This window comes from Psittacula echo (assembly GCF_963264785.1).
Source record: "Psittacula echo genome assembly, chromosome: 3".
NCBI classification, from domain to species: Eukaryota; Metazoa; Chordata; class Aves; order Psittaciformes; family Psittacidae; genus Psittacula; species Psittacula echo.
Genome location: NC_137736.1, coordinates 106,597,345 through 106,621,502, shown reverse-complemented (window position 1 = coordinate 106,621,502; position 24,158 = coordinate 106,597,345). Strand labels below are relative to the sequence as shown.

Below are 24,158 nucleotides of genomic sequence, written 5' to 3'. Positions count from 1 at the left end.
CAAATTTCCTGACTGTCTCCCATATCCTTTAAAAAAGTATTATTTGAGAGATCAATTTAATATTTTGGTATGGAAGTTGACTGCAGTTTACATGAAGTTACTGTAAACTGGCAGTTCTTTAAAAAAACCCCCAATATTCCTAAGCCCAAAAAGTGATACATCTTTAAGCCCCTTGACATTTGCGAAGAAAGCACTGATTCATTTGGAGGTCCCTACCTAATACACGTTGAAATGAAGAAATAAAACCTCACCACACCCAAAAGATCTTCCCTGAATGAATAAGCTTGATCCACTGCCTTCAGCCATAATCCTGTGTTTATGGACTACGGACTTGGATAAACACATATTTATAAAGCCAAGATGAAAATGGCTCTTCCTTTGGGAGCTCTCCCAAGGAAGGTGTCACTAAAATGTAGATGTGATTTCACTTCTGAAACCCATCCTTCTGCAGGGAAAAAACCCCAGTGCAAAACTCACCTTTCTGGAGGAGAGGAACTCCATGCCTCTGGCCACCTGAAAGCTGTAAGAGATCAGGTCCTCCATAGTGAGGGGCAACTTGTAGAGCTCATCAGCGTCTGCAAAGGTGGAAAATGAGGTTTGTTACAAAGATCTCTCACAAGGCAGTTATTTCCCCCCTCTTTTACTGACCCTATTACTCCCATAAATTCAGTGTTCACAGAGTAGTATTTGAAGGTCAACCTACTGTCACTGGAAGCAAAAACAGCGCTTGCTTTACACCCCATGCTTTGGACACTGCTGTGTTTTCCCCAAAGATAAGGAGCAGTCAGAAGAAACAATCACACATTTTCCTGTCAGATTTAGTAACCCTGGAAATAATCTTTTTTTAAATCTTCTACCCTCTGGACATGACCCTGTGAGCGTCTCCCACGGATGTTTATTAGGGTGATAAATGAGGAAAAAAAATTCAGGGATGCACAGTATGTTGTAAAAATATCACAGACTGTGTAGGGACAGGAAGGAATTAATACCTACCCTCCTCGTCCTCCCCCGCATCACTCAGACTTTTATCTTCCTGGAAGCCCGAGCTCGCGAAGCTTTCGCTGCTGGTGACACTGGCCAGCCTTTGTTTTTTGCCTTCCACCGGCTCAATATTCTTTTTCATTGGCTGTCCTTGCAGAGAGAAGTCCTTCAAACGAACAGAGGAGAGGTGCTACATCAAAGCGACAGAGGGGGTGGGAGAGGAACCGAGTCAGACTTCTGTCGCCTTTCTGCTGGAGGGAAAGGCTGGTCCATGGCACGTGCGGCCACATCTCCCATGGGTGGGGGTGTCCAGTACCACAGAGGGGGCTGGTTCCCATCCCCACAGGACTGAAACATGGTGGCTTGGGAGCACCAGCACATGATTTTGGGGCAGCCTGGGTGGTGATGATTTGCGTGGTCCATGGCTGGACATGTCTGCTGGGTCATCTCAGCCTGAAGTGAGACATCTGAAAGAGCCTATTTCTCTCTGATAGCCAGAGAAGGAGCATGGTGGGATGAGTTGTGAAGGATGTGCCCACAGTGCAGGTGTCCCAGACCTCTCAAGGAGTGTCAGCTTTTTATCCCTGGCTGATTAAGGCACCTACCTCTACTTCCCTGCACAGTGCTTGGTGTGGGGCTGTAAGCCCTTCCAACAAGGAGCAAGGGCATTTGGTGTTTGAAATACAGCTGATGTTGGAAGTGACTGCCTCTTTTCCCCAGTGCCTTTATCCAATGCTTTCACGTTATGGCCAATGACAGTTTACTGGAACACATGCAACACTGTTTGGAAAATACTTTCCTTCTGCAACCCAGAGAGCAGCCTAGCTGCCTGGCCATGCTCTTGCCCCCTCTTCCCTTTCCTCTTGTCCTGTGATTATCCCCTCTCCCTTGTGCACACTGGAGCAAAGCCAGGCTCCTTCCCTCCCTCCCTCCTAATGGGTTACCTTCCCAAGGATGCTGGAGCACCGAGTCTGAGCAGGCTCCTCCCAGGGTAAATCCTGCATGGCCATGCCCTGCTGAGCATCCTACGCCAACAGTGGCCTTTTGGAGGAGGCAACTTCTGTGTCTCATGCAGAGTCCAACATGGACGGCCTTGGGAACAGAGATTCAGCCAAAGCCCTTTGGAGGGGGACATCCTCCCAAGTGTGCTTTCCTGCAGAGCCCTCCCAAAATAAACCCTGAGATGCTGCTGAGCTTTGGGCACAGCTGAGCAGGGGTTTTGAGGACTGCTGTTCTGGGTCCAGGCTCTGAAATCCCACTTCAGAACCCTTAATCCTTTGGGGGGTTTTGCTGAAAGTGCACAAGCAGGATATAGTTGGCATACTTGGGTTCATGTTTGTAATATGAAACACGCATTAGGCTGTGGGATGTGAGGACAAGACTCTAATGATCTTTCTTTTCTATAGTTCTTCTCACACAATAATGAGATCACTTGCAAATCTCTGAATATTAGGGTATATTGTACATGAGCTTTAAATGGCATTCTCTTGGTTGTGTTCCCATTGATACTGAAATCAGTGGGCAAAACCACTTCCTTCGGCTTCGCTGACACCAGCCTGTGAAGTGACCCCAAGCTAACCAGGAATTGGTTTGTCAGCAGCGAGGCGAGAGCATGTGGGGACACTTTGGATAGGATTCACTTCCTCTTACTGTAGATGGCTGCAGCCGAATTACTCACAGCAGTCTCCTTGCACAGTCAGAGGATAGAAATTAGTCCTTTCTTGGCACAATACACCCCACTCCAGATATTAAAATGGCTCAGGTGAACTACACCCAAAAGCTGTTTCTCTCCTTTGGTAGAAGACAGTCTAAGGAGACTAGGTCAGAAGCTGACATCTACATTACCAACACTTACATTAGGTAAGATGAACCTTCCCAGAGGCATCTGGGGGAATCATACCTTGATATCATCAGGGAATCATACCTTGGTAGGGCAGAAAATGTTCCTCTTGCTCTTCAGGTAGTTTGATAAATTTCCATACTTGCAGTATTCAACAATCACCATCAGAGGCCCTGGGCAAAAGGAAAGTGCATTTTGACCAGTGTAAAGCAATGCAAGGTGGTGTCAGTTCCGAGAAGAAAAGTCATGCCAGTAGCTCTGCCCTGAGTCCAGTATGTCCTAATGATGTAGAAGGCTGCTTGAAGGGACACTGGACATGTCAGCAAAACAATACTGTTTCTGGAAATCAGGTAAGGGCCTAAAAGCTGAGTCATTAACCTGGGTCCTGAGGGACCCTCCATTTCCTCTTTGAGCAGTCTGCATTCAGATGGGAGTCCCTCAGCCCATACTACTAGAGTAGGTGGCGTATCTAAACCAAATGATCCCTTATACTGGCCCTTTGATTTTCTTAGTGGATTATTATGAAAGATTTGATAACAGTTCCCTTGTGATTAATTGTGGAGGGCCATCAGCTGATACCACCTGTTCCCAGTCTTCCCAAATCATGTTTAACTTGAGCTTGAGCAGTGAAGTGAAGAACAAGTGGCATGTTCCTAAATTCGCACTTCTCATCTAAATACTAAAAGAGAGTTTAAGTAGAGAAAATGTTTAATCACTTCATTAAATGACTAAAATTCTCTTTTTCTCTTCCTCTTTTTTTCACCAATCACAGGATGAGCTCAAATATTTCAAGTTAATAACTTGACCCCTGGATGAAAACCAACACAGCGAACTGACTGTTATTGAGAGATGATCCAAACCCATTTTCAGTGCAGTGCAGACTTTTTTACCTCCATTTTTTGTGCAGGCTCCCAGCAAATTCACAATATTGAGATGATGACCAATGTGGATCAAGATCTTCAGCTCAGTCATCAGTGCTTTGTACTCGCTTGCTGTGGCCCCTTCTGTAAATACGAATATAGTCAATGTAAAATTGCAAGGCACTGGCCCTGCTGAGCTTTACCACTTCTTGCTACTTTCTGTTGAAAGAACCTTCATTACTGGATGTACTTCATGTGTTGATGTTCTTTGTCAATTCCTCTCTGCTCAGCATCCTCTTACTTGCAATAAAACCCATAAAAAGATTTAGGCACTCAGCTTCCTCCCAGTAGACCTGGTTATATTTAGAACTGAGAGAAATTTTTTTCACATGAATAGTTTTGTTGTTTCAGCCAAAAAAATGAAAGAACAAATAAAAAGCGATTTCAAGACTATAATTAACTCTGTCTAGGGTAGGTTTCAGCTGATCTGACTTCAACCGTCTAAGGGTTATGTGCTAGCCTGAGCTAACCAACATCTCAAGGAACGAGTGGAAAGAGAAAAGCATTTCCAGAGGCAGCCATCAGATTTAGCCATCTATATAGGGAAGAAAGGAACCACCCCTGGATGATGCTTGTCTGGTTCCGCTCATTACAGAGGAAGACTGGAGTATTAAGATAGATGAGGGAAGTAAATTTTAATTGGTTAAAGTTATTTAATTTTAATTTGTTAAGTAATTAGTTAAAGGTGGCTGCATCTCACCCGTATTACTTACAATCAGCATCAATAATAATACTAATAGTATAGTAATTGTAATGATATAAGAAATCCCACAAGTAAACCCAAAACATTTTATTTAGTGTTGAATGAAACTTTTAATACCCTCCAAGCAAATATTTTTCTGCAGAATTTTATTTTGGTAAGAAAGCAAGAAAAAGCACACTGCTTCATGTAAACGCAAAAGGACTTTATCAAGAGTAAGAATAACAGTCCAGTAGAAAGAACCTAGAGCTAAGTCTTTAAAAGGCTTGGTTTCAGCATCCGAATGGAAACAGATTTTCTTGGTGGTCCCACACAAAACTTGCCAGGTACCCAGTGACCCACTATTCATCTGTATAGGTGGTGACACTTTTCCTCCACCTCATGGGAATTCTGTGAGGATGAAGCTTATAAGTGACTGCAGAATTCCTGGATAATCCAGTGAGGACACAAGCAATAGGGCAGATCGCCTGTAACTTTAGGTGCCCATAGTGAAGATGCCTACAGAGAATCTAGTCACCACAGGCTCTCTTCATCAGCAGCAGAGCAGAACAAGTGCTCAGCTCACCAGGTGAACAGAGGTTTCCCTTAGGATGGGATGGGCTGCTGTTTCTCACTACTGACTCAGATACAAACATCTACCCTGTGTGAGCACACAAGAATTTCACCGTGAAGACTTCTTGTAGCTGCTGTTTGATCCCATCTTCTATTCCAGGAGCAACCCCTGCTGCCTGGATGGTGCCGGCTGGCACAAGAAAACTGCTGACATACATAAAGTGCTGAATCTGGCAAGACCACTCTGCCAGCACATACATCTGCATGTTGACAAGAAAACTCAGTCAACCAAGGGTCAGATGATGACCCAGGTGACAGACTTGAAACCAGTGACACAGATGGCTATTGGCCCACTGCTGCAGAAGGTCTGGACAGGGACCAAAGCTTTAGTTCCTTCCCATTTTCCAGACATGCTTGCTGCAGGGTAGTTGTTCATTTGGCATTGGTTAATAGGGTACTTCTGTGCTTCTGGAAAGAGAGTGAGAAGTAAAGTTTGCAACCCTCTTAGCTGCAAACACCCTCCTTGGGGATGATCTGAAAGCATTTAATGTTACATTGCAGAACAAGCCTGTTGAGGGCAATATGGCTCACCCTACACAGAGTACAGCTGCCAGGTCATTGCCAGCAAGAAATAGGAACTATTTCAGGTTGAGTGTTGCAGAGACAGACTAGGTCTGAGAGTATCAAACATGCACCTCCAAAAGGCTGGACATAAAGTGTACACATCTCCTGATAACTGACAAGTAAGCAGCTGTGAAGCTAGAAGCTACTGGGTAAGAGGGATGTATTCAAGCTGTGCCTGAACAGAGCCAACTGAGAGCATCAGGATCCCAGTCTTATCGGCAGAACAGGGGATGTGTCCTGGCAGAGGATGACACTGAAAGGGATGCAGGGATTAAGACAGATAAGCAATGCAGCATAAGATCCCAGGGCAATGCATAATTATTCTTTAGATATATAAACAACGGAAAGCTAAATACACAGGAAGCGATGCCACCGGGGCTCTAGGCTAGGGAATTCAGCCATGGCTGCTTCAGTCTATGACTGAATATCATCCTGCTGTTAACTTTCCAAGTGCCCTCTTCAGACTGATGAGGGTCTTTGTCCTTTCTGCTCCAGTGAGAAAAGTGACAGTGAAAGCTGGGAGATGATTTCACTTTAGGAAGAGCACTGGAGTATGAACCGTGCTGGCAAAATCAATACACAAGCTGGGTGTCAGCATCCTAAGCACTATGTGATGAGCCTGCAGATGGTTCAAAGAGGATACACCTGCACAACAGCTCCAAGATTTAAACTCCTCAATCTGTTTAGCTTCATGAAGAAAAATCATTATATAATCTAATGGAGAAGGTTAGAATGAGAAGCAAAAGTCAGACATGCAAATAGACATAGAATCATAGAATCATAGAATAGTTAGGGTTGGAAAGGACCTTAAGATCATCTAGTTCCAACACCCCTGCCATGGGCAGGGACACCCCACACTAAACCATGTCACCCAAGGCCTCATCCAACCTGGCCTTGAACACCACCAAGGATGGAGCATTCACAACCTCCCCGGGGCAACCCATTCCAGTGCCTCACCACCCTCACAGTAAAGAACTTCTTCCTTATATCCAATCTAAACTTCCCCTGTTTAAGTTTGAACCCATTACCCCTTGTCCTGTCACTACAGTCCCTGATGAATAGTCCCTCCCCAGCATCCTTGTAGGCCCCCTTCAGATACTGGAAGGCTGCTAGGAGATCTCCACGCAGCCTTCTCTTCTCCAGGCTGAACAGCCCCAACTTTCTCAGCCTGTCTTCATACAGGACCTGTTTTTAATAGTGCATTGATTAATCATTGGAACAAATGACCAAGGAAAATATGAAAGCTTCTGTCCAAGTGTCTTCACATCAAGGTGGGTACCTTATGCTCCAGCCAAATTTTATTCATGGTGCTCAGAGTAGAGTCAGTCTAGCATAATGGTACAATGTAGGGTATGAAGGAAACCTAATTACTTCTTCAAATCCTACAAAAGTCACTCTTTCATTCTTCCTGGGATTTGAGGTAGTGGAACCAGAATGTTTCAAAAACATTAGGCATTCAAGTTCTCACTGCACCTGACACATCCTCCATATCATGTGGCAATTTATCACATCTTTTACTGTGAATGCAATCTTTATTTCATAGTTCTGCCATTTCACTCCTGTGGATAACCAAAACTTGGTGTGCAAATTTTGGAGCCTTCAGTGAAGTATTGGTCTGGGGATAACATCACACACTCTTGCTTGCAACAGAATCATATTAACAGTAGGACACTATATAAAGCAAAAATTTTTTCCAGCCCAGCTTTGCAGTAGATACCTTTCAGCATTTTCACAGCAACTATTCTGCATGTTGGTGATTTCTTAATTCCAAAAGCAGATGCTTGTACCACCTTTCCAAAAGCTCCATGTCCAAGAGACTTTCCTTAAAAGAAAATGAATTAGAGAGATATATTCTGTTAAAAAAGAAACCTTGACAGTAAATGGCTTCATAAATAATTAATTGAAAAATGTGCTTTACACTGAGTCCTACGTGTATATTTTCAACATAGAGGTTTTTTAAGATTGGGCATTTTGTTGCTGTTTGGTTGGGTTTAGTTTTCTTAAGAGTAAGGAGACATATCAGAAGACAGTGTCATCGGAGGGAATAAGTGATATGCTTGAAAATGATGCTAAATGAATGCAACCATTTGGTAGAGATACCCTGGCTTCTGACCCGATTTTTAAAATCTAGCTGCCAGAGCAAGGTTTGTTGTTTTTCCCCTGAGCACACTGCACCATGCAGCAGGCTAGCACACTGCTAGTTATATCCTCCATAACACAGGGCCTCTGCCTGAACTCACACACACACTAAGATGCAGCTTGCTGCAGGCTTTGGTAATTTTTACAAGTTAAATTCATCCATCTCAAACAAGGTGCCTTAGAATTATTTTCATTCCAGGGAGACAGCATCAGCTTTGCACTGAAACCCCTGGAATACATGCACAACCTGCTGATGCCCTTCCATAGCACACCCTTGCAGGTTGAGATTATGGAGTGGTGAGAAGCTGTAAATCTGTGTAAATGAGACCTTTACATTTGTGAAATGAGGTCTGTGGGGATTCAGTGAGTGGGGACTTGGAATGACAAATGATGTGTTTGATCACAATGGGTATGATGCTTCCAGCTGTCCAAGGCAGACATCTGTGCTGGATCATCATCATGCTGCTGCTGAGAAGACCCCAGGACAAGCACCCAGAGGTCCTTGAGAGAAATCAGTGGGTATGGATAAAATTCTTCAGCAGTAGAAGCTGAGTGTCCTTTTCCTTCATGTTCAGAACCAGGTAAGATTCCAAGGTTACAGTCATAACCTTTCTAGAGTTCATGACATCTTATGTCAATCTTATGATCTTCACAGCCTCTTTCATGATTTATTAGTGTTTGAAGCAGAGAGCATTGACTACCTCTTTGACACTGTGCTCATGTAGACAGGCCTGGCTGCCTCTGCCCTTCTCAAGTGTCTGGCAGAGTTTTGATCAGACAGATCTAGTCAGGATATCAGCTGGCAATAGATTTTATTTCCTAGTAACTATTTTCAGGTTGTATTTGTGCTTTACCTTCAGCAGAAGCCAAGCTCCTAAGTGTCTAGCAAAAGTACAGCAGCAGGCTTTGTGGTGTAGAGAAGAGCAGAAAATAAAGGCCAGCTTTTCATATAAAAGCAAAGGATAACACGTGCCATATACTTATTTTCCAGATATGGGCATGTGATCTAGCCATCTCCATAGGATAGTTCCCTTTTCCTATGATGGACGTCTGTTTGACTAGCTTTCACTTGAACATCTAACGTGTTGATGTCTAAGTGAGAGGTGAATCCCTTCTAGACACTCACAGGCAGAGAAAAACTGCTGTCAGTTCTAAATTAAATACTCTCTTTTATGTGTGTATCACATTTCTAAACTGTAATTCTCAGTAGAAGCAAAAAATGTATGTTATCAAAGCAACAGAAACATAACATGAAATATGCTAAGCAACCCCCCCTCCACCCTGAAATTTGCTTCCCTCCTAGATGTACAGAAATGTGGCATTTTTTACTCTAAATAAAAACCATGAAGAACTTAATCAACTGACTGAATCTTGGCTTGTGAAGGGGTTAGTGTTTGACACACAAGTACAGGTGAATTGGTATATGTCTTTGAAAATCTACAGTCACCTTTTTCAGTTGCTTCATTCAGCAGAGGCTTAAGGGAAGCAATGCTAAGACTAAGGTCTCCGTTATCTTGGTGAATTAACGTTTTTGGCCTTAATGTATTGACTGCTCATGATCCCTACAAGATTGAAAATACAACCTGAGGTCCTATAAAACCCATCATACCTTTGTTTAGTCCATAGCTTTAGTTTGTTTCCATCACTGGTAACTTACTTCCCACATCAAGATAACCTACTTAGTCACCACTTGGAAAACATACCAGCTAGCTCATAGAGCTACACCAAGCTGCTAACCTTTCATAAAGGAGAATAAGCACTGGCAACAACACTTCCTTCTCTAAACAACGGTTGCAATTTAGTGGGAAACTGTATTAATACTTGATGTATTAGTCTTTGTTGCTCCACTATTTTTTGTACCATGGTAAATGTTAGCACAGAATAAGACTGCTTTAACTTTGCAGTGTATAGATGAAACTCCACAGTTTAGTATGTAGATTGTGGCTATGATTGCTCTTACAATTGACACACAAAGTATTAAATGGAGCAATTAAACTGTGGAATATTAAGTTGCCCAACCATCTGAGCTGTCAACTTGTCACAGACTTCAAACAGCAACACTGGCCATGTTTCAGGTAGCACTCAGGTATGAAATGTATGAAAAGACAAAGGAAGCAAAGTGCTCTACTTAAATTTTCTGTGCTTGACTCTGGTTTCCTGGTGCAACTCAGAAGTTATTACAGTGAGCATACTCTTCAATCAAGGAGTTGTGGATCAGGAGATTTCCTTTTCAGCCCCATTTTAGCAAAGTCCTTCAAGCACGTGAGGCACTGGACTGGGGCATCTGCAAAAAGCACCTGCAGACTCTGCTCTCCATGTCTGTGGAAAGGCAGAGGCCCAATGGTGTGTTTGTTTCTCAGGTCCTTTGCTGCAGTTTGAGTCATCTGTGTTTTCCCCATATGTGGCTTCATATTTTCCATTAAGTTACGTACAACAGCTCTGACATAAAGGAGAACAGAAAGCACTCTGGTCAGTGCCAGCACTGTGGGCTTGCGCTGCACAGGAGGCAGCAGGGCTCAGGAAGCCGTCTACCACCAGTGTGTTTGACATTGCACTGGGGCCATGTGGCAGTGCTCCCTTGAGGCCTTGCACCACAGTGTCAGCAGTATGTGAGCTCTCACAGATTAGGAAGGTCAAGGCCAAGAGCCAGGTGAGAAATGCCTGATAGACTGCAGTGTTATTGACGACCACACTGACAGTGATTTACAGCACTGCAATTTTCTACCTAATGAAAAGATGACATTTTGCTCTCAGTCAGACTAATGTATACTGAGTATTAATTATCCTGACTTCAGTGGTGCCCATATGAAATTTACTGCAGCTCTTACAGATGAAGGGGGAGCCCTATTATACAAGCATTGCATCGTAGCCATGGGCTGTATGTATGTGTGTTGGAGGAACACATAGCAAAGGAGATGTGGGCTGAGAAGAGAGACTTATCTGCAAAACTTACAATAAATATGTATCCTGGATGACAAGTAGGTGGGAAGAGAAAACCACACATATCTGATGCTGGAAGGGGTTGAATTTCTAAGCAAAAATATTTTTAAAAAACCATAGAAGCACATTTTGTGTTTGTGAGACACTAATCCTCAGAGACTGCCAAGGTTACTCCAAGACTGAGCCAACTGCCATGGAGGCAGGACTTGTGCTGAGCTAATCTAGCATACTGCACATACCCAAGGTCTCTGAATCTGGTTCTCATTCACTGTCAGCATTCTTTGTTTGTTTACACCAGCTCTTCCACTTCTAACTCATTCTCTGCTCACCATTCCTCACCTTCAGATTCCAAAACCACTAACCCTGCAAGACATGTTTTTTCCTTGGTGTTTACATTCCATTTCTGCTTGATTCTTTCCATGGATCTTACACACAAATAAAGCATTGCATAAAACAGTGACCACATTGTCAGCACATCAGGTTCTTGGTCCATCATTGTGAGAAAACTATTTGAAGATTGAAGACACTCCAGCACAAGGTTTCAGCATTCCCAGAATTGTGTATGACAATTATAAATTGCTAGCAATGTATTTCAGCTGTGCTTGTCCACATCTGCTCACCTTGTGACTTCTAGCAGGCAAATGAAGTGTGATCCCAATTGTATGCATGTTTCAACCACCTGTCCCTCACCCCTGGAGGACAGAAGGAATCTGTTATAGCTCAGCTAAAATGCAGGGATTTTCTAGACCTTCCTGTAGGACAAATGTAATGAGTGGCTGAAGGAACAAACAGCACTACAGCAACAGGCGGAGCTTATCACTGATATTTTAATGTTGACCCCCTTGCCAAAATCTGTATGGTTTCTGGAGGGATTCCTCAACTTCAAAACCTGGTCCCTACCCTTCTGCCCTCCTCAGCAGCCTCACACTAGGCTAAGCAAGTAAAGAATGCTCTCAAACCCATGCCTTACACTGGGCATATGTAGGCGAGATAGCTGTAGGTTCAAAGTTTCTGTGGATACTTATTTGTTTATTTATGAGTGGGCTTATGTGTCACATTCTTGCACTTTGTGCTGCACTGACAAGAATGTTTATATGTCTGAAGCACAGAGGGAAAACGGGGATTGCGCTGGAGAGAGGAGGAAAAGGAGGAACAGGCTGGGGTACAGGGTGGACTGTAAGGACTTGTTTACTGCATAGGCTCATTTTCCAAATGAGTACATAACAAGGTTACAAAGGAAGAAAATTGCAGTAAATGCCAAAGGTCAGGTTCCTGAATATGGAGAGAGAAGCTTCCAAGTCAGCAGTCTGATTTGGAAGCCTTTGGTTGCCCTGGTTTTATGTTGTGTTTAAAGTAAATCAATCTGCAAAAATTAGAGTGCAGCATTCTTGTCCACATTCTCTTCCTATGACAAGGTGACTCACTTAGTGGATGGGGGAAAGGCTGTGGATGTTGTCTACCTAGACTTTAGTAAAACCTTTAACAGCATTTCCCACAGTTTCCTGGCTGCTCATGACTTGGATGGGTGTACTCTTCACTGGGTAAAACACTGTCTGGATGGCTGAGCTCAAAGAGCAGTGGTGAATGGAATTAAATACAGCTTGTGGCCAGCCAAAAGTGGTGTTCCCCAGGGCTCAGTATTGAGGCCCATTTTGTTTTATGCTTTTATCAATGATCTGGATGAGATGATCAAGTGCACCTTCAGCAAGTTTGCAGACAACACCAGACTGGCTGGGAGTGTTTATCTGCTGGAGCGTAGCAAGGCTCTGCTGAGGGATCTGGACAGGCTGGATCGATGGGCCAAGGCTAACGGTATGAGGTTCAACAAGGTAAAGTGCTGGGTCCACAACAACCCCATGCTTGGGGAAGAGCTGCTGGAAAGCTGCTTGGCAGAAAAGGACTTGGTGGTGCTGATTGACAGAGCTGAACATGAACCAGCTTGTGCCCAGGCAGCCAAGAAGGCCAATGGCATCCTGGCCTGTATCAGACATAGTGTGTCCAGCAGGGCCAGGGCAGTGATCATCCCCCTGTACTTGGCACTGGTGAGGATGCACCTTGGATCCTGTGTTCAGTTCTGGGCCCCTACTACAAGAGAGATATTGAGGTGCTGAAGCAGGTTCAGAAAAGGGCAACAAAGCTGGTGAAGAGTCTGGAGAGGAGGTCCTATGAGGGGCAGCTGAGGGAACTGGAGGTGTTTAGTCTGGAGAAAAGGAGGCTAGGGGGGACCTTATTGCTTTTTACAACTACCTGAAAGGAGGTTGTAGTGAGGTGGAGGTTGATCTCTTCTCCCGAGTATCAACTTATAGAAGAGGAAATGGCCTCGTGTTGCTCCATGGGATTTTAGATTTAGATTGGGTGTTAGGAAAAATTTCTTCAGCAAAAGGGTTGTCAAGCACTGGAAGAGGCTGCCCACGGAAGTGGTGGAGTCACCATCTCTGGAGGTATTTAAAAGATGTGTAGATGTGGTGTTTAGGGACATGGTTTAGAGGTGGACTTGGCAGTGCTAGGTTAAGGGTTGGATTTGATGGTCTTAAAGGTCTTTTCCAACCTAAACGATTCTGTGATTGTATTTTAGTTTTCCTACCTGGTGTCAAAATATGCATATGGAAAGTCAAGTAGCCAGAGTCAGTCAGTCCCAAATGCTGTAATTCAGTCATGGGCCAGGGCACTTGATATGGAATAGCACACACCAAACCTGGCAGTACATTGTGCTGCATGTCTAAAACATACCCAGTTCCTCTTTACCTGCAGTTACAGGTACATCTTGTTCAATCACTGCAAACCCAAAGTGAAGTATGCCAATATTACCTAGTTTAAGCCTTTCCCTTGCAATTTCCCACTTGCTGGCATCATAAGGCAGACGTTCACATTGTTCATCTAATGGAACTTCATCAGGATCCATTATGATTGACAGATAATGGTTGGTCTTCATTTCGGAGGAATAAGGCTAGAAAACAAAGAATATCACAAAATGAAAAAGAGGATAAGGATATCTGTCAGCATCTTCTGGACAGTTAATTCTGTCCATGGGGCTGTGTGTTTCATAGTTCAATAGTTGGCTTGGTTAAACTCCTTTGGCTTTTTTATATATTGCAAGACTTTTTATGTAGAAGAAACTCCTTCCTCTAGCTTTCCTCCTATGTGGCATATCAGTTTCTTCAATGAAGAAACTGTATCAGCATATGGTGTTATGATACAGGCCTTCTGCACAGTCAAGACAAATATTTTCAGCAAATGTCTAAACATTGCTGATAAAAATAACTTTCCTTCATGATTCTGCAAAGCAAGAAGTGGCCATATGCAACACATGGAGCTCAACTGCCTGTGTTTATTTTTTCCATAAACCCTCAAAGACAGGTCATAGGTGGTTACAAGTTGTGCAAGACAAGTCATCAGGAGACCAGACATTATACATTTCAGAAACTGCTTACAAATATCCAGGATTTTTTATTTCATTGGTGGAAGTGTTCAAGGCCAGGTTGCATGGGGCTCTGAGCAACATGGTCTAGTGGAAGGTGTCCCTGCCTGTGGCAGGGGGGTTGGAACTACATGATCATCAAGGTCCCTTCCAACCCAAATCATTCTATGATTCTGTAATTCTATGAAATTATATGAGTGTGAAGAAATTCATGAACACCCAAGCTCAAACACATAGTTTCAAATTAATTTGCCAGAAGTTCAGTTTCTACTGAGCAAATGGATAATCCACTTCACGTGAGAAATGTAAGGAAAAATGAATTCAGTAGCGAAGTTTTCTGCTGTCCATGCATTTTGAGACATTCAAACCCTTCAAAGGACTGCATTCACGTGTAGATAAGGCCCTTAGTGACGTGGTTTAGTGGTGGATTTATATATAGATTTATAGATTTATGGATTTATATTTATACAAGGTAGTCCTTGTATAAAGGTTGGGCTTGGTGATCTTAAAGGTCTTTTCCAACCTAGATGATTCTATGATTCTATGATTCTAATCCATTGGAATATTCTTGACACAGAAGTACTTATATTTCTATAGAAAAGGTCTGATGTTTGCTCTAATTTCCTGGCTATTAGTTGGAATAATGGAAAATCTGTTGAACTAAGCCTCTTTGTGTTGCTTTTCCTAAACTCCTGGAAACAGCACATGGGCACAGACAAAACCACACGGATATACCAACATTGTTTTCTTGTTGTCGCCTGTTACTTTCAACTTTCCTTCTACAGCTTGGAAATATAGCCCTAATACATGTGTTTCTAGACATTACTTTAAGAAGGATATTACTGGCTGTGTATATTTTGGTTACAAACACAACTAGACGAAAATGACAGTAGCTAATAGCTCCTGTTTTAGTTGCCGTTCACCATCCCAAATAACCAGAAAGTTTGTCCCAAGGTGAATTGCACTGATGCTTGGGGAAAAGTCACTTGGCATAAATCCTGGCTTCAAACCACTCACTGACCCTGGGCAGGACATAGGTAAGTGGGATATGGATAGAAACAAAGGCAGGTTTGGTGCTCCAGAAAGAGCATTTCTTGATAGAGACATGTATCAGACTGTTTCTACCAATCACTTGAGAAAAGCTTTTAAGTGAATCCATTCCAGAAAAAGCAATAGGAGAGTGGGAAGGTGCTGAGAGCTTCCTACAGTTCTTTCTTGAGGTGGACTGAATACCAAATCATTTGTCCCTGTATGTGTAACAGACAGGCTCTAAGAAAATCCTCTCAGAAGCACACAGGTATCTTTTTTCATTGTGGTAATGTAATTTAGAGCTAATTCCAGACATAAATCCTTGAGAGTAAGGGTTTGTAACATAAACATGGAGAAGACCATAAGCATAGGCCAACGTTAGGTGGAGAGACTCATCTGGAAAGAAGTCTTCACATGTCATCAAGTCCCTTGCTCTACAGCAACAATGATTATTTTAATAATCTTTTAACAATCTAACGAACAATTGTCAAGTTTTGATGTCATAAAAAATTAAAAAAATACCTGCAACCCTTTGCTACATTTAAAACCTACATTTTCCAAGGGTTTGCAGTCATGTTTTGAATTGTTTCATCATTACTGGTGTGCAGTCAGAACTTGCTTTGTAATTCCTCTTATAGTTACAAAGTTTTCCCACATCTTCCGTTGACCTCTACTTTTCTTTTTCTCCAAACTCCCATGCATTTCTCCTCATGGAAGTCTGTGGCAATAGCAAGGCAGGCAGAGTAGTTGCTGCCGTATAGCCCCAGTTTGGAGGTCTGGTCCTGCTTTCCCATAGTCAAGGTAAGTTCTCAGTGTAAGACCTAAGATACAGACAGGCTTTAGTGCAGGCTGGGATAAAATGGTCTGGCAGGCTGCAGTCAGCCTTTAGCAACCAGCAGGGAGCTCGGCCAGCTGGAACACACTCAGCCGTGGTGGCTGTGAGCTGATGCCTGTGGCACTGCACTGTGGTAACTCTCACGCTGGGTGAAGGAGGGCAGCTGGGCTCAGCTCTGGTGTGGGAGTGGGGACAGGGGGATGTGCAGCCATTCCTTGTGTCCTGCAGTGCATCCCACCTCCCCAGTACTGCCTTCCCTCAAATCCATCTGCTCTGGAAAATTCTATGAGATCTTTCTGCATTACTGAGGTTCTGTATTTTCTGCTTAAGAGAGCTGCTGTGCTTTAATCAGCACACACAAACCGAGCAATGCAGACATGGTACTGTCAGCAAAAAGGGGCTTTAAACTATCACCATCAGCTTTGGACAAGAAGGAGGAGCAGCTGCAGGGGCACTTAACATTATCATTCTGATATAGGGTCATATCCCTAGAAGCTGCACCATGAAAACCACTTCAGCAAAATATCACTTTGGAAGTGATATAATTATACCAGACACTGTGTGCAAACCAGACCTCGTCGTGCTCTGTGAAGATCTGTCATTCCCACTCACTCAGATCTTCAAAGACATTAAGATGCCAAACCCCCACATCTTTTAAGGGAATGGGGATGCCTTTGGTGGGATTCAGGCACCCAAATGCTTGTGAGACTCAGAGCCTTGCACCCACCCAGGCTCTGCTTCCTGGCTTACTCATACTCAGCCTTGTGAGTTACAGTTCCCTGAGCACCCATCAGCAGCCTGGTGATTGCACTGGGAACAAGGGTGAAATCAGATTATTCTTTTCATTAGACTCAGCAATCCCCGTGTCCTGGGAAGGATTTTCTAACATGAGCAAAGGGCTGGTAAGGAGAGGCAGGAGCCACTGGGAGCTCCCTGTCCATTCTTACCCTCTTCAGCTTGCGAATGAAGAGGGTCAACAGGAGCCAAAAGAGCGTTGCAGCCACACAGGTACAGGTCAGGGTTATTAGCTCCAGGTTTGACTTCTCCGATGTGCCTGGGAAAATCAAGCGGCAAACATTTTAGAAAATGACCTGCACAGCAAGGGCACTTTATGTTTCTTTGACATTAAAATAAAATACCAGGAAGGACCAGCTTCTTTTCAATGGGGTATTAATCTCTGTTTGGACTGGCTCGCAGACCCTGGGAAAAAACATGGTCTCCCCAGCAAAGCTTTGCTCTGAATACAGAAAAATGGCATTTGATCCAACTGTAATTTTTTTTTTTCCGTAAAAAGTCAGCTCTTCTCTCAGGTGCAGGAGGTGACGTATCCAGGCTGAGGACGGCCACTCAGATAATAATTTCCTTTAGAGCTGTAAATTCAGCTGCGGGGTATTTTTAGCCAGACTTTCTCTGTGTGAGCATGTGTGTGGGCCTGTGTATGCAGTTTCAAGCCCCTTGCCACCCACAACTGTAAAACCCATCTGGCCAAGCCCACAGCCAACAGAGGAGCAGAGGTCTTGAAAATGCTCACTCCCTGGCAACCTTGGGAGGGGATGGGGATGCGCAGAGAGAACAGCTCTGCTGGCCCTTTCTGGGAGGAATGCCGTGGTGTGAGAGCTGCTGCTAACGTGTAGGAGAAGCTCCAGGGAAGGCTTGTGCTGATGTAGTCATCAGTGAATCCAGGTGTGATCCAGGACATGCTGCAGTGCTGCTACTTGGTTTTTGTTGTTGGAGATGTTTGATGGCTTTCCTCAGGCACTCTGCCTGCTGTGTCCCAGCTTAGTGAGCTCTTCTGTGCTGACAGCTGAGCACTGAAGCCCGCACCTCTGCCCCAGAAGCCCTCACTAGAAACCTTGATGGGGGAGAACACACTGCCAGGATCTCTGAAGGAACATGGAACCCTTTCCTTCTCCAGCAGCACCTCTCAGAACCCAGCTGGCGGGGAGCAGGGAGAACTCTCCAAACCAGGGAACAGATTAAGCACAGAAAATGGAAAACAAAAACAACTGAAAACAGAGCAGCAGAGAACATGAACATTAGAAACCCGGAGAGTATTAGAGCCCACTGACAGATCTGAAAGAAAAAATGTAAAAATGAAATTAATTTCAGACTGCTGTTTAGGGACTCATAAAATGCTTTCAGAACAGTCAGTTTTGCAAATCCTGTGATCGTGTCAAAATACCACACTTCCCGCAGTATGTTTTCCATCTTATTGGTAAAATATGCAAAAACAAAACCCTTCATGCTCTGCCTCTTATTCTGATACACCCTCCACAGAGAGAAAATGAGAGGACAAGAAGGAGTAACTTCGAACATGATTTCACAGTAATTTTGTCAACAGCACTTGCAGCAGTTTCAGACCCCAGGCAGCTCAGTGTTACTTCTGACACATGAAAAAGGGATGATTGATGCCTCATTGGTGGGTTTACCGCATAATCCAGAGGGATGTGCTGCCTAGCTTCCAGCAAGGTTACAGAGCTTTGTTCAAAGGTTGAATTGCTTCCTGTAGCTGCAGCTTAACTAGCATAATATCTTTCCTTTCTAAAAGTGATAATCAGATTTGCGTTCATGCCCTATGTCTAAGATTCCTCTGTCATGTCCATTCTGGCACTTTGAGAATAAAGCTCACTGAAGAAAAATACGACTGCAGCTACAAATGGAGACATAAAGAATCTATTTCTTCAAAATACCAAGAGTGTTAATTTTTCACTGGTATTTTTTAAAGGGCTTGATTTAGGTATAGGACATAGTGATGACAGAAATGATGCAGCCTAATGCAACTTGCCTACCCTCTGGCATCAGCCTTTCCTTTTACATATGGATGCCTTGCTCTTGCTTCTGAGCAGCACCCGTGCAGATGGTAATAGTTTCTGACATCTATTCACCAAAACCTAGAGGGGCTGAAGGTTCATTTGTTGCTGCTGCTCCATATGGCAGGACTCAGAACACCCTTGAGGCACAGTACAGCCAGTCCTGGGGTGGAAGACAGCAACTCCTTAACCACTACCCTATGCTACTGAGGAGTTAGTGAAAGAAGCAAACATGCTGTCTTTGAAATGTCTGAGCTAATTCAGGCAACCAGAAAGCATTTTTTCAAAATCTGGGTTTGTGCTTGGTTATTGAACACCAGATTTGATATGTTTCACACTGCCTCCTCTTAGAGAAACTGATGCATTATGGCCGAGACAAGTGGTCCATGCAGTGGGTGGGGAACTGACTGGTCAGCTGCTCCCAGAGGATGGTGATAAATAGCCCCTTTTCCAACTGGTGACCTGTCACTAGTGAGGTCCTCCAAGGATCAGTGTTGGGCCCAACACTGTTTAGTATCTTCACGAGATACTGAAAGATGGGATCAAGTGTACCCTGATGAAGTTTGCTGATGATACCAAACTGAGAGGGGAAGTGGACACTTTGGAAGGGAGAGCCACGCTTCAGGATGACCTGGCTAGGGTGAAAGAGTGGGCCAACAGAAACATTACAAAATTCAACAAGGACAAGTGCAAGGTCTTGCACCTGGGAAAACACAATCTAAGAGTGCAGCACAGTCCACGATCTACCCAGCTGGGGAACAGCTCTGTGGAAAGGGACCTGGGAGTCCTGGTGGACATCAAGCCCAATGTGGGTGAACAGTGTGCTGCTGTGGCAAAGAAAGTCAACAGGATGCTGGGTTACATTAACAAAGGCATCACCAGCAGAGATAAAGATGTCATTATCCCACTCTACTCATTGCTTGTCCGGCCACACCTGGAATACTATGTTCAGTTTTGGCCCCTGCTATACAAAAAAGATGTGAACAGGCTGGAGAGGGTCCAGATTGGAGACACAAAGATGATCCAAGGACTGCTGTATGAGGAAAGGCTGAGAGAACTGGGTTTGTTCAGCCTTGAGAAAAGAAGGGTCAGGGGAGACCTTATTTCCATGTTCCAGCATTTAATGTGTGGCTACAAAAAAGATGAAGACTCCCTTTTTACAAGAAGTCAGATGGAAAAGATGAGGGATAGTGGGTACGAGTGCTTCCTGGGGAAATTCCTATTGGACACAAGTAGAAAAATTTCCACAGTGAAAAAATCAGCCGTTGGAATAATTTCCCCAGAAAAGTGGTGGATTCTCCAGTGTCAGACACTTTGAAGATTCAGTTGGGCAAGGTTCTAGGACATCTTGTCTAGATTGTGTTTTTACCAAGAAAGATTGGAGCAGATAATCCTTGAGGTCCTTTCCAACCTGGTGTTCTATGATTCCACGATTCTGTGATTCTGACTCCTAGTCTTGCTAAAAGCCTTGCAGCCAGAGCTAGCTCAGTGACTCTCAGCTGGGTATGAAAAGTTTTGATTTGAGACAGAACAGGCAGCAACACTCAGAAGAGGTCAGGATTAACAGAGTTTGGAGAAGCTGTACACAGCTGTAAATCTCTTTCTATGCCCAATAGCCCAAGATTTCTGGCTCCACCTTACATCCCTCCCAGACTTTTACCCACCAGCTACCTCATTACACACAAACTTTAGCCCATGTGCAATTCTGTCCCATCCGCCTGACCTGCTGCGGCAAGTGGCAGCCTCCTTCCTGTCCCAGAGCCCTTCTGAAATCCTCCCACTCCGTCCTGTGTCTCTGCAGTGCTGCAGAGAGGCAAGGAGGGAGCAAGTGAAGAAGTGCCACTAACAGCAGCTTCTCTCTCTCAGCAGTAACAGGAGCCACCAGGACCATGTAGCCATGTAGGGATGAGAACCTGGACTATTGTGACAACAAGGTATGAGATCTCCAGGTATGAGATCAAGGCTTGGGCTGGCATGAGCTCTGTCCTTAGAATTTCAGCTCTAAACATCAAGTGCAGCTCAGTTGTCAGGGGAAAAAAGCAATGCCTGGGGCAGCAACTCTACTCTGCTGCACACAAAGCATCCCTTTTTCATACACCAGTGTGATTTACCCTGCTTAATCCATGTGATCCCATGGTCATGGCAGTGCAGCACTGGGATGGGTGCTCAGAGATGCTGAGGAATTTCATGGCAAATCATCTACTCAGACAGCAGAGCTGAAGAAGAAGAGCTGCCAAAGAAAGCCTGTGTTTCCCCCATGCCCAGCAGCTTGTGTACCATGGCCTTTAGGGACACACTTCCCTCCATCTGTTGGGTGCTCTGGAAGCCATTTACTATTCCAGTTCCATCCTTGCAGATTTGATGCCTCTTCAGTTCCTCAGCCAAGAGCAAGCAGACAGCTTGCTCTGACATGTCCACAAACGCATCCCCTCTCCTTCCCAGACAGCCCAGCAAGCACGGCTTCCAAACCAAACATGGGCTGTGATTATTTAAAGACAGCCCTTTGATTCCACCTTCCATTCATCCATCTTGGATACAAAAATAACACATTGTTTTATCTGTGAGTATAAGAATGTTTTTTCAGAGGAAATAAAGAGAGCAGACAGTTTCCTTCCTGACTTATTCACAAACTACTCTTCCAATCTGCTAAACACGGCCATCGACACAAGGTGTTGCTCCACTCCCTTTGATCTGCAGCCCCATGCTCTGAGAGCCCCTGGGATGGAGGGAAGGTTTGGTGCTCATGGTGGCAGGGTCTATACTTCTCAGAAAGACAAGCAAGTGGCAAAGCCTAAAGAGAGACTCACGTTTAAACCCTGACCTTTTCCAGGCTCAGGGATGGGGTGAGAAGCTTCTGTTCCCTGGGGGAGGGACAGACCCTAGAGGTCAATGTAGGAATGAGTGAAAAAATGTGCAGCGATGTGCCTTCATGTAATAGGAAAAGAAAGGGTGGAAAGGCATTTTCCTTGGACGTAGTAGATAAGACAAATTCCTTGTCTTGTTCTCACCCAGTATCAAAGCTATTAATTTAAATATGGTAGTCTTCATCTTTTTTTATTTAAGAGCTCCCATAGAAGTCACACAAGAACATTGCCAGTGGTTCCTCAGGACATGTAGCCAGAGAAGAAGCCCTCCTGACTGCTTTCTTTCCTCTCCTCTGAATCACAGACAAGGAGATACGACTTCCTAGAAGCCATCTGACAGAATGCTTGTGGTTGTAATAAATAGCCAAGCTACAGTGATGTTAAAAATCAATACAATAATGAATTACATTGCCGAGGACTATCAATTAGTAGGATGCATTGGACAATAACACAAGTTATTCTTTTAGCTATTACAGCAGCCATAAAAACCTTAGCATTGGGAGACAGGTGTTTTTAACTCCTAGAGAACATCAGTTTGGCCAGTCCACATGTACCTGTACTTATCCCAAATCTTTTAAAGTAAAACTATTGTTATATCATCAGCAATCACCATTAACTGAGACGCACTCATGGCAGAAAATCAATGCTGATTTACTAGCTGTAATTGCCTTCTGCTGTAGGGTAGTTTTCAAATACTCAGTAGTATTCTGATACATTTAGCAGTTGTATGTGAATATCCAAAAAGACATAATCCCTCCTGAGAGGCTGGTAGTAGTCAAATTTTCTTCTATAAAAAGAAACTAAATGCATTTACAACTATTTACTTAACATATGAGATCAGTAAGATAGGTTATGTCAAATTCAGTTCACATATGGTACTGACTTATATGGAAAATGTCAATCTACTTCTCTTATGTCACAATAGATGAACTAAAAAGGTTCATGAAACTGAATTCCATGAAACTGAAAAGTCAATGAATAAACATTATTTCTATGCAATGTTAAATTTCTTGACAGAAGTCACTGCCACAGGCCTGAGTCAAGCTTGGCAGGAGACAGAACAATGCAGATATTTAAATAAATAGCAAAATAATTCAAGTAATGGCTGCAGAAATAACTAGATCATACCTACTTTTTACAAGTACCTTTGAAAAATGCATGTGTAGCGATTGCTAGGCTAAAATCTTATAGTCTGATTTGGCAGTTTGCTTTACATTGAAAATAAACAAATGAAAATATCCCTGGTCTCTAATTTCTATGGAATTAAACTGAAATGGGAAAATGAGTGGGTAGGAGAGTGTTCCTTATTCTGGTTTTTGTTTGTTTTGACAATGCTAAATTTACATTTGTCTTCTACCCTGACCTGATCTTTGTTGGGTTGAAGCAATTCTTCTTTTTAGGTCAGTGTAAACACGCTCTGAGTTAGCATTTCCTGCTAGGCTTCCTTTCCAACCTGGTACGCTTCCTTTGCTAGGACTTCCTTCAAATTGCTGCCCTCAGAGATCACCATATGAGCCCCAGGTCATACCCCCATGCTTCCAGCCTGAGTAAGAACATCACTCTGGCAAGCTTGCTCTTCTCATTTAAAGCTGTGCTTTACCTTGGACCGTGACATATGCCGCACTCTCCACGGACCCTTTTAAGTTGGTGGCTACGCACTGGTAAAGTCCTTCATCCTCCTCTTTTACTCTTTCAATAAACAGCATTCGGCTTCCGGGCCCTAAAATTATTCCTGTGAAATGAAATATTTTGCAATGAGAGGGAGCCAGGATATAAACAAAAACAGGCCCTTGTGTAATAATATCTGCTTTAAGTTCTTCTGAAAAGAAATCTGAGCTGCAGACTGCACAGCACAATGTTATCTGCAGGAAAGCCAAATATACTTGGATGTTCTGGGAATCTTTTGGAAATCAGTGTTTACAAAGCACTTGTGCTAGTGAAAAAGCTCAGCCTAAAAGAATGATCTGGAAACACTTGGTACTGTGTATATTGATTAGTGCTGTGCCTATACTGTCATTCATGTGAGTTCTTCAGCATGTCTCCAGCTTTCGGAAAATGGGTGGTCTGATTACTGCACTTGCAGGTGTAGGTCTGCCTCAGAAGCAGCTCAAGCTTCCAAGACCCAGCTCCATGCTTCCACACTGGCTCTATGGGCAGAAGGTTCACTTCAAATCTCACTTGCCCATGTGGCATGTAACAACAAGCCACTTCACAGAAGGACCCCAGCTAGCAAGAGAAATCCCATGAGGTGTGCCCTAAAACACAAGAGTTACCTGAAGCTTCCAACATCTTGTTTATTCCAGCTAGGCCAACTCAGAAGCCAGCCTGGGCAGTACTCCAGCAAGTGAGGAAGAGGCAGGGAGCAGATTTGGCCTCAGGACTGCGTCTAAGGCACCACATAGCCAGGAAATGTGCAGTCAAGTACACACTTGTGAGTTTGCCTCCATCAGAGCTACCATCCCATCAAAATGTATTCCCACCATCTGTTTCAGGCACCTAAATCAAG

General features: G+C 43.8%; 1 protein-coding gene across 1 annotated transcript in view; it reads right to left on the bottom strand.

Moving 5' to 3' along the window:
• The window catches only part of FLT1 (fms related receptor tyrosine kinase 1), a gene marked incomplete at both ends in the record, with an annotated part of 109,418 nt that overhangs the window by 11,351 nt on the left and 73,909 nt on the right, over window positions 1-24,158 (bottom strand). The window contains 8 exons of the mRNA XM_080614188.1: window positions 478-575; window positions 994-1,147; window positions 2,906-2,994; window positions 3,712-3,825; window positions 7,335-7,439; window positions 13,505-13,643; window positions 16,926-17,032; window positions 23,253-23,384. Of these exons, the coding sequence (XP_080470314.1) occupies window positions 478-575; window positions 994-1,147; window positions 2,906-2,994; window positions 3,712-3,825; window positions 7,335-7,439; window positions 13,505-13,643; window positions 16,926-17,032; window positions 23,253-23,384 (938 nt within the window). The remainder of the gene's footprint in view (window positions 1-477; window positions 576-993; window positions 1,148-2,905; window positions 2,995-3,711; window positions 3,826-7,334; window positions 7,440-13,504; window positions 13,644-16,925; window positions 17,033-23,252; window positions 23,385-24,158) is intronic.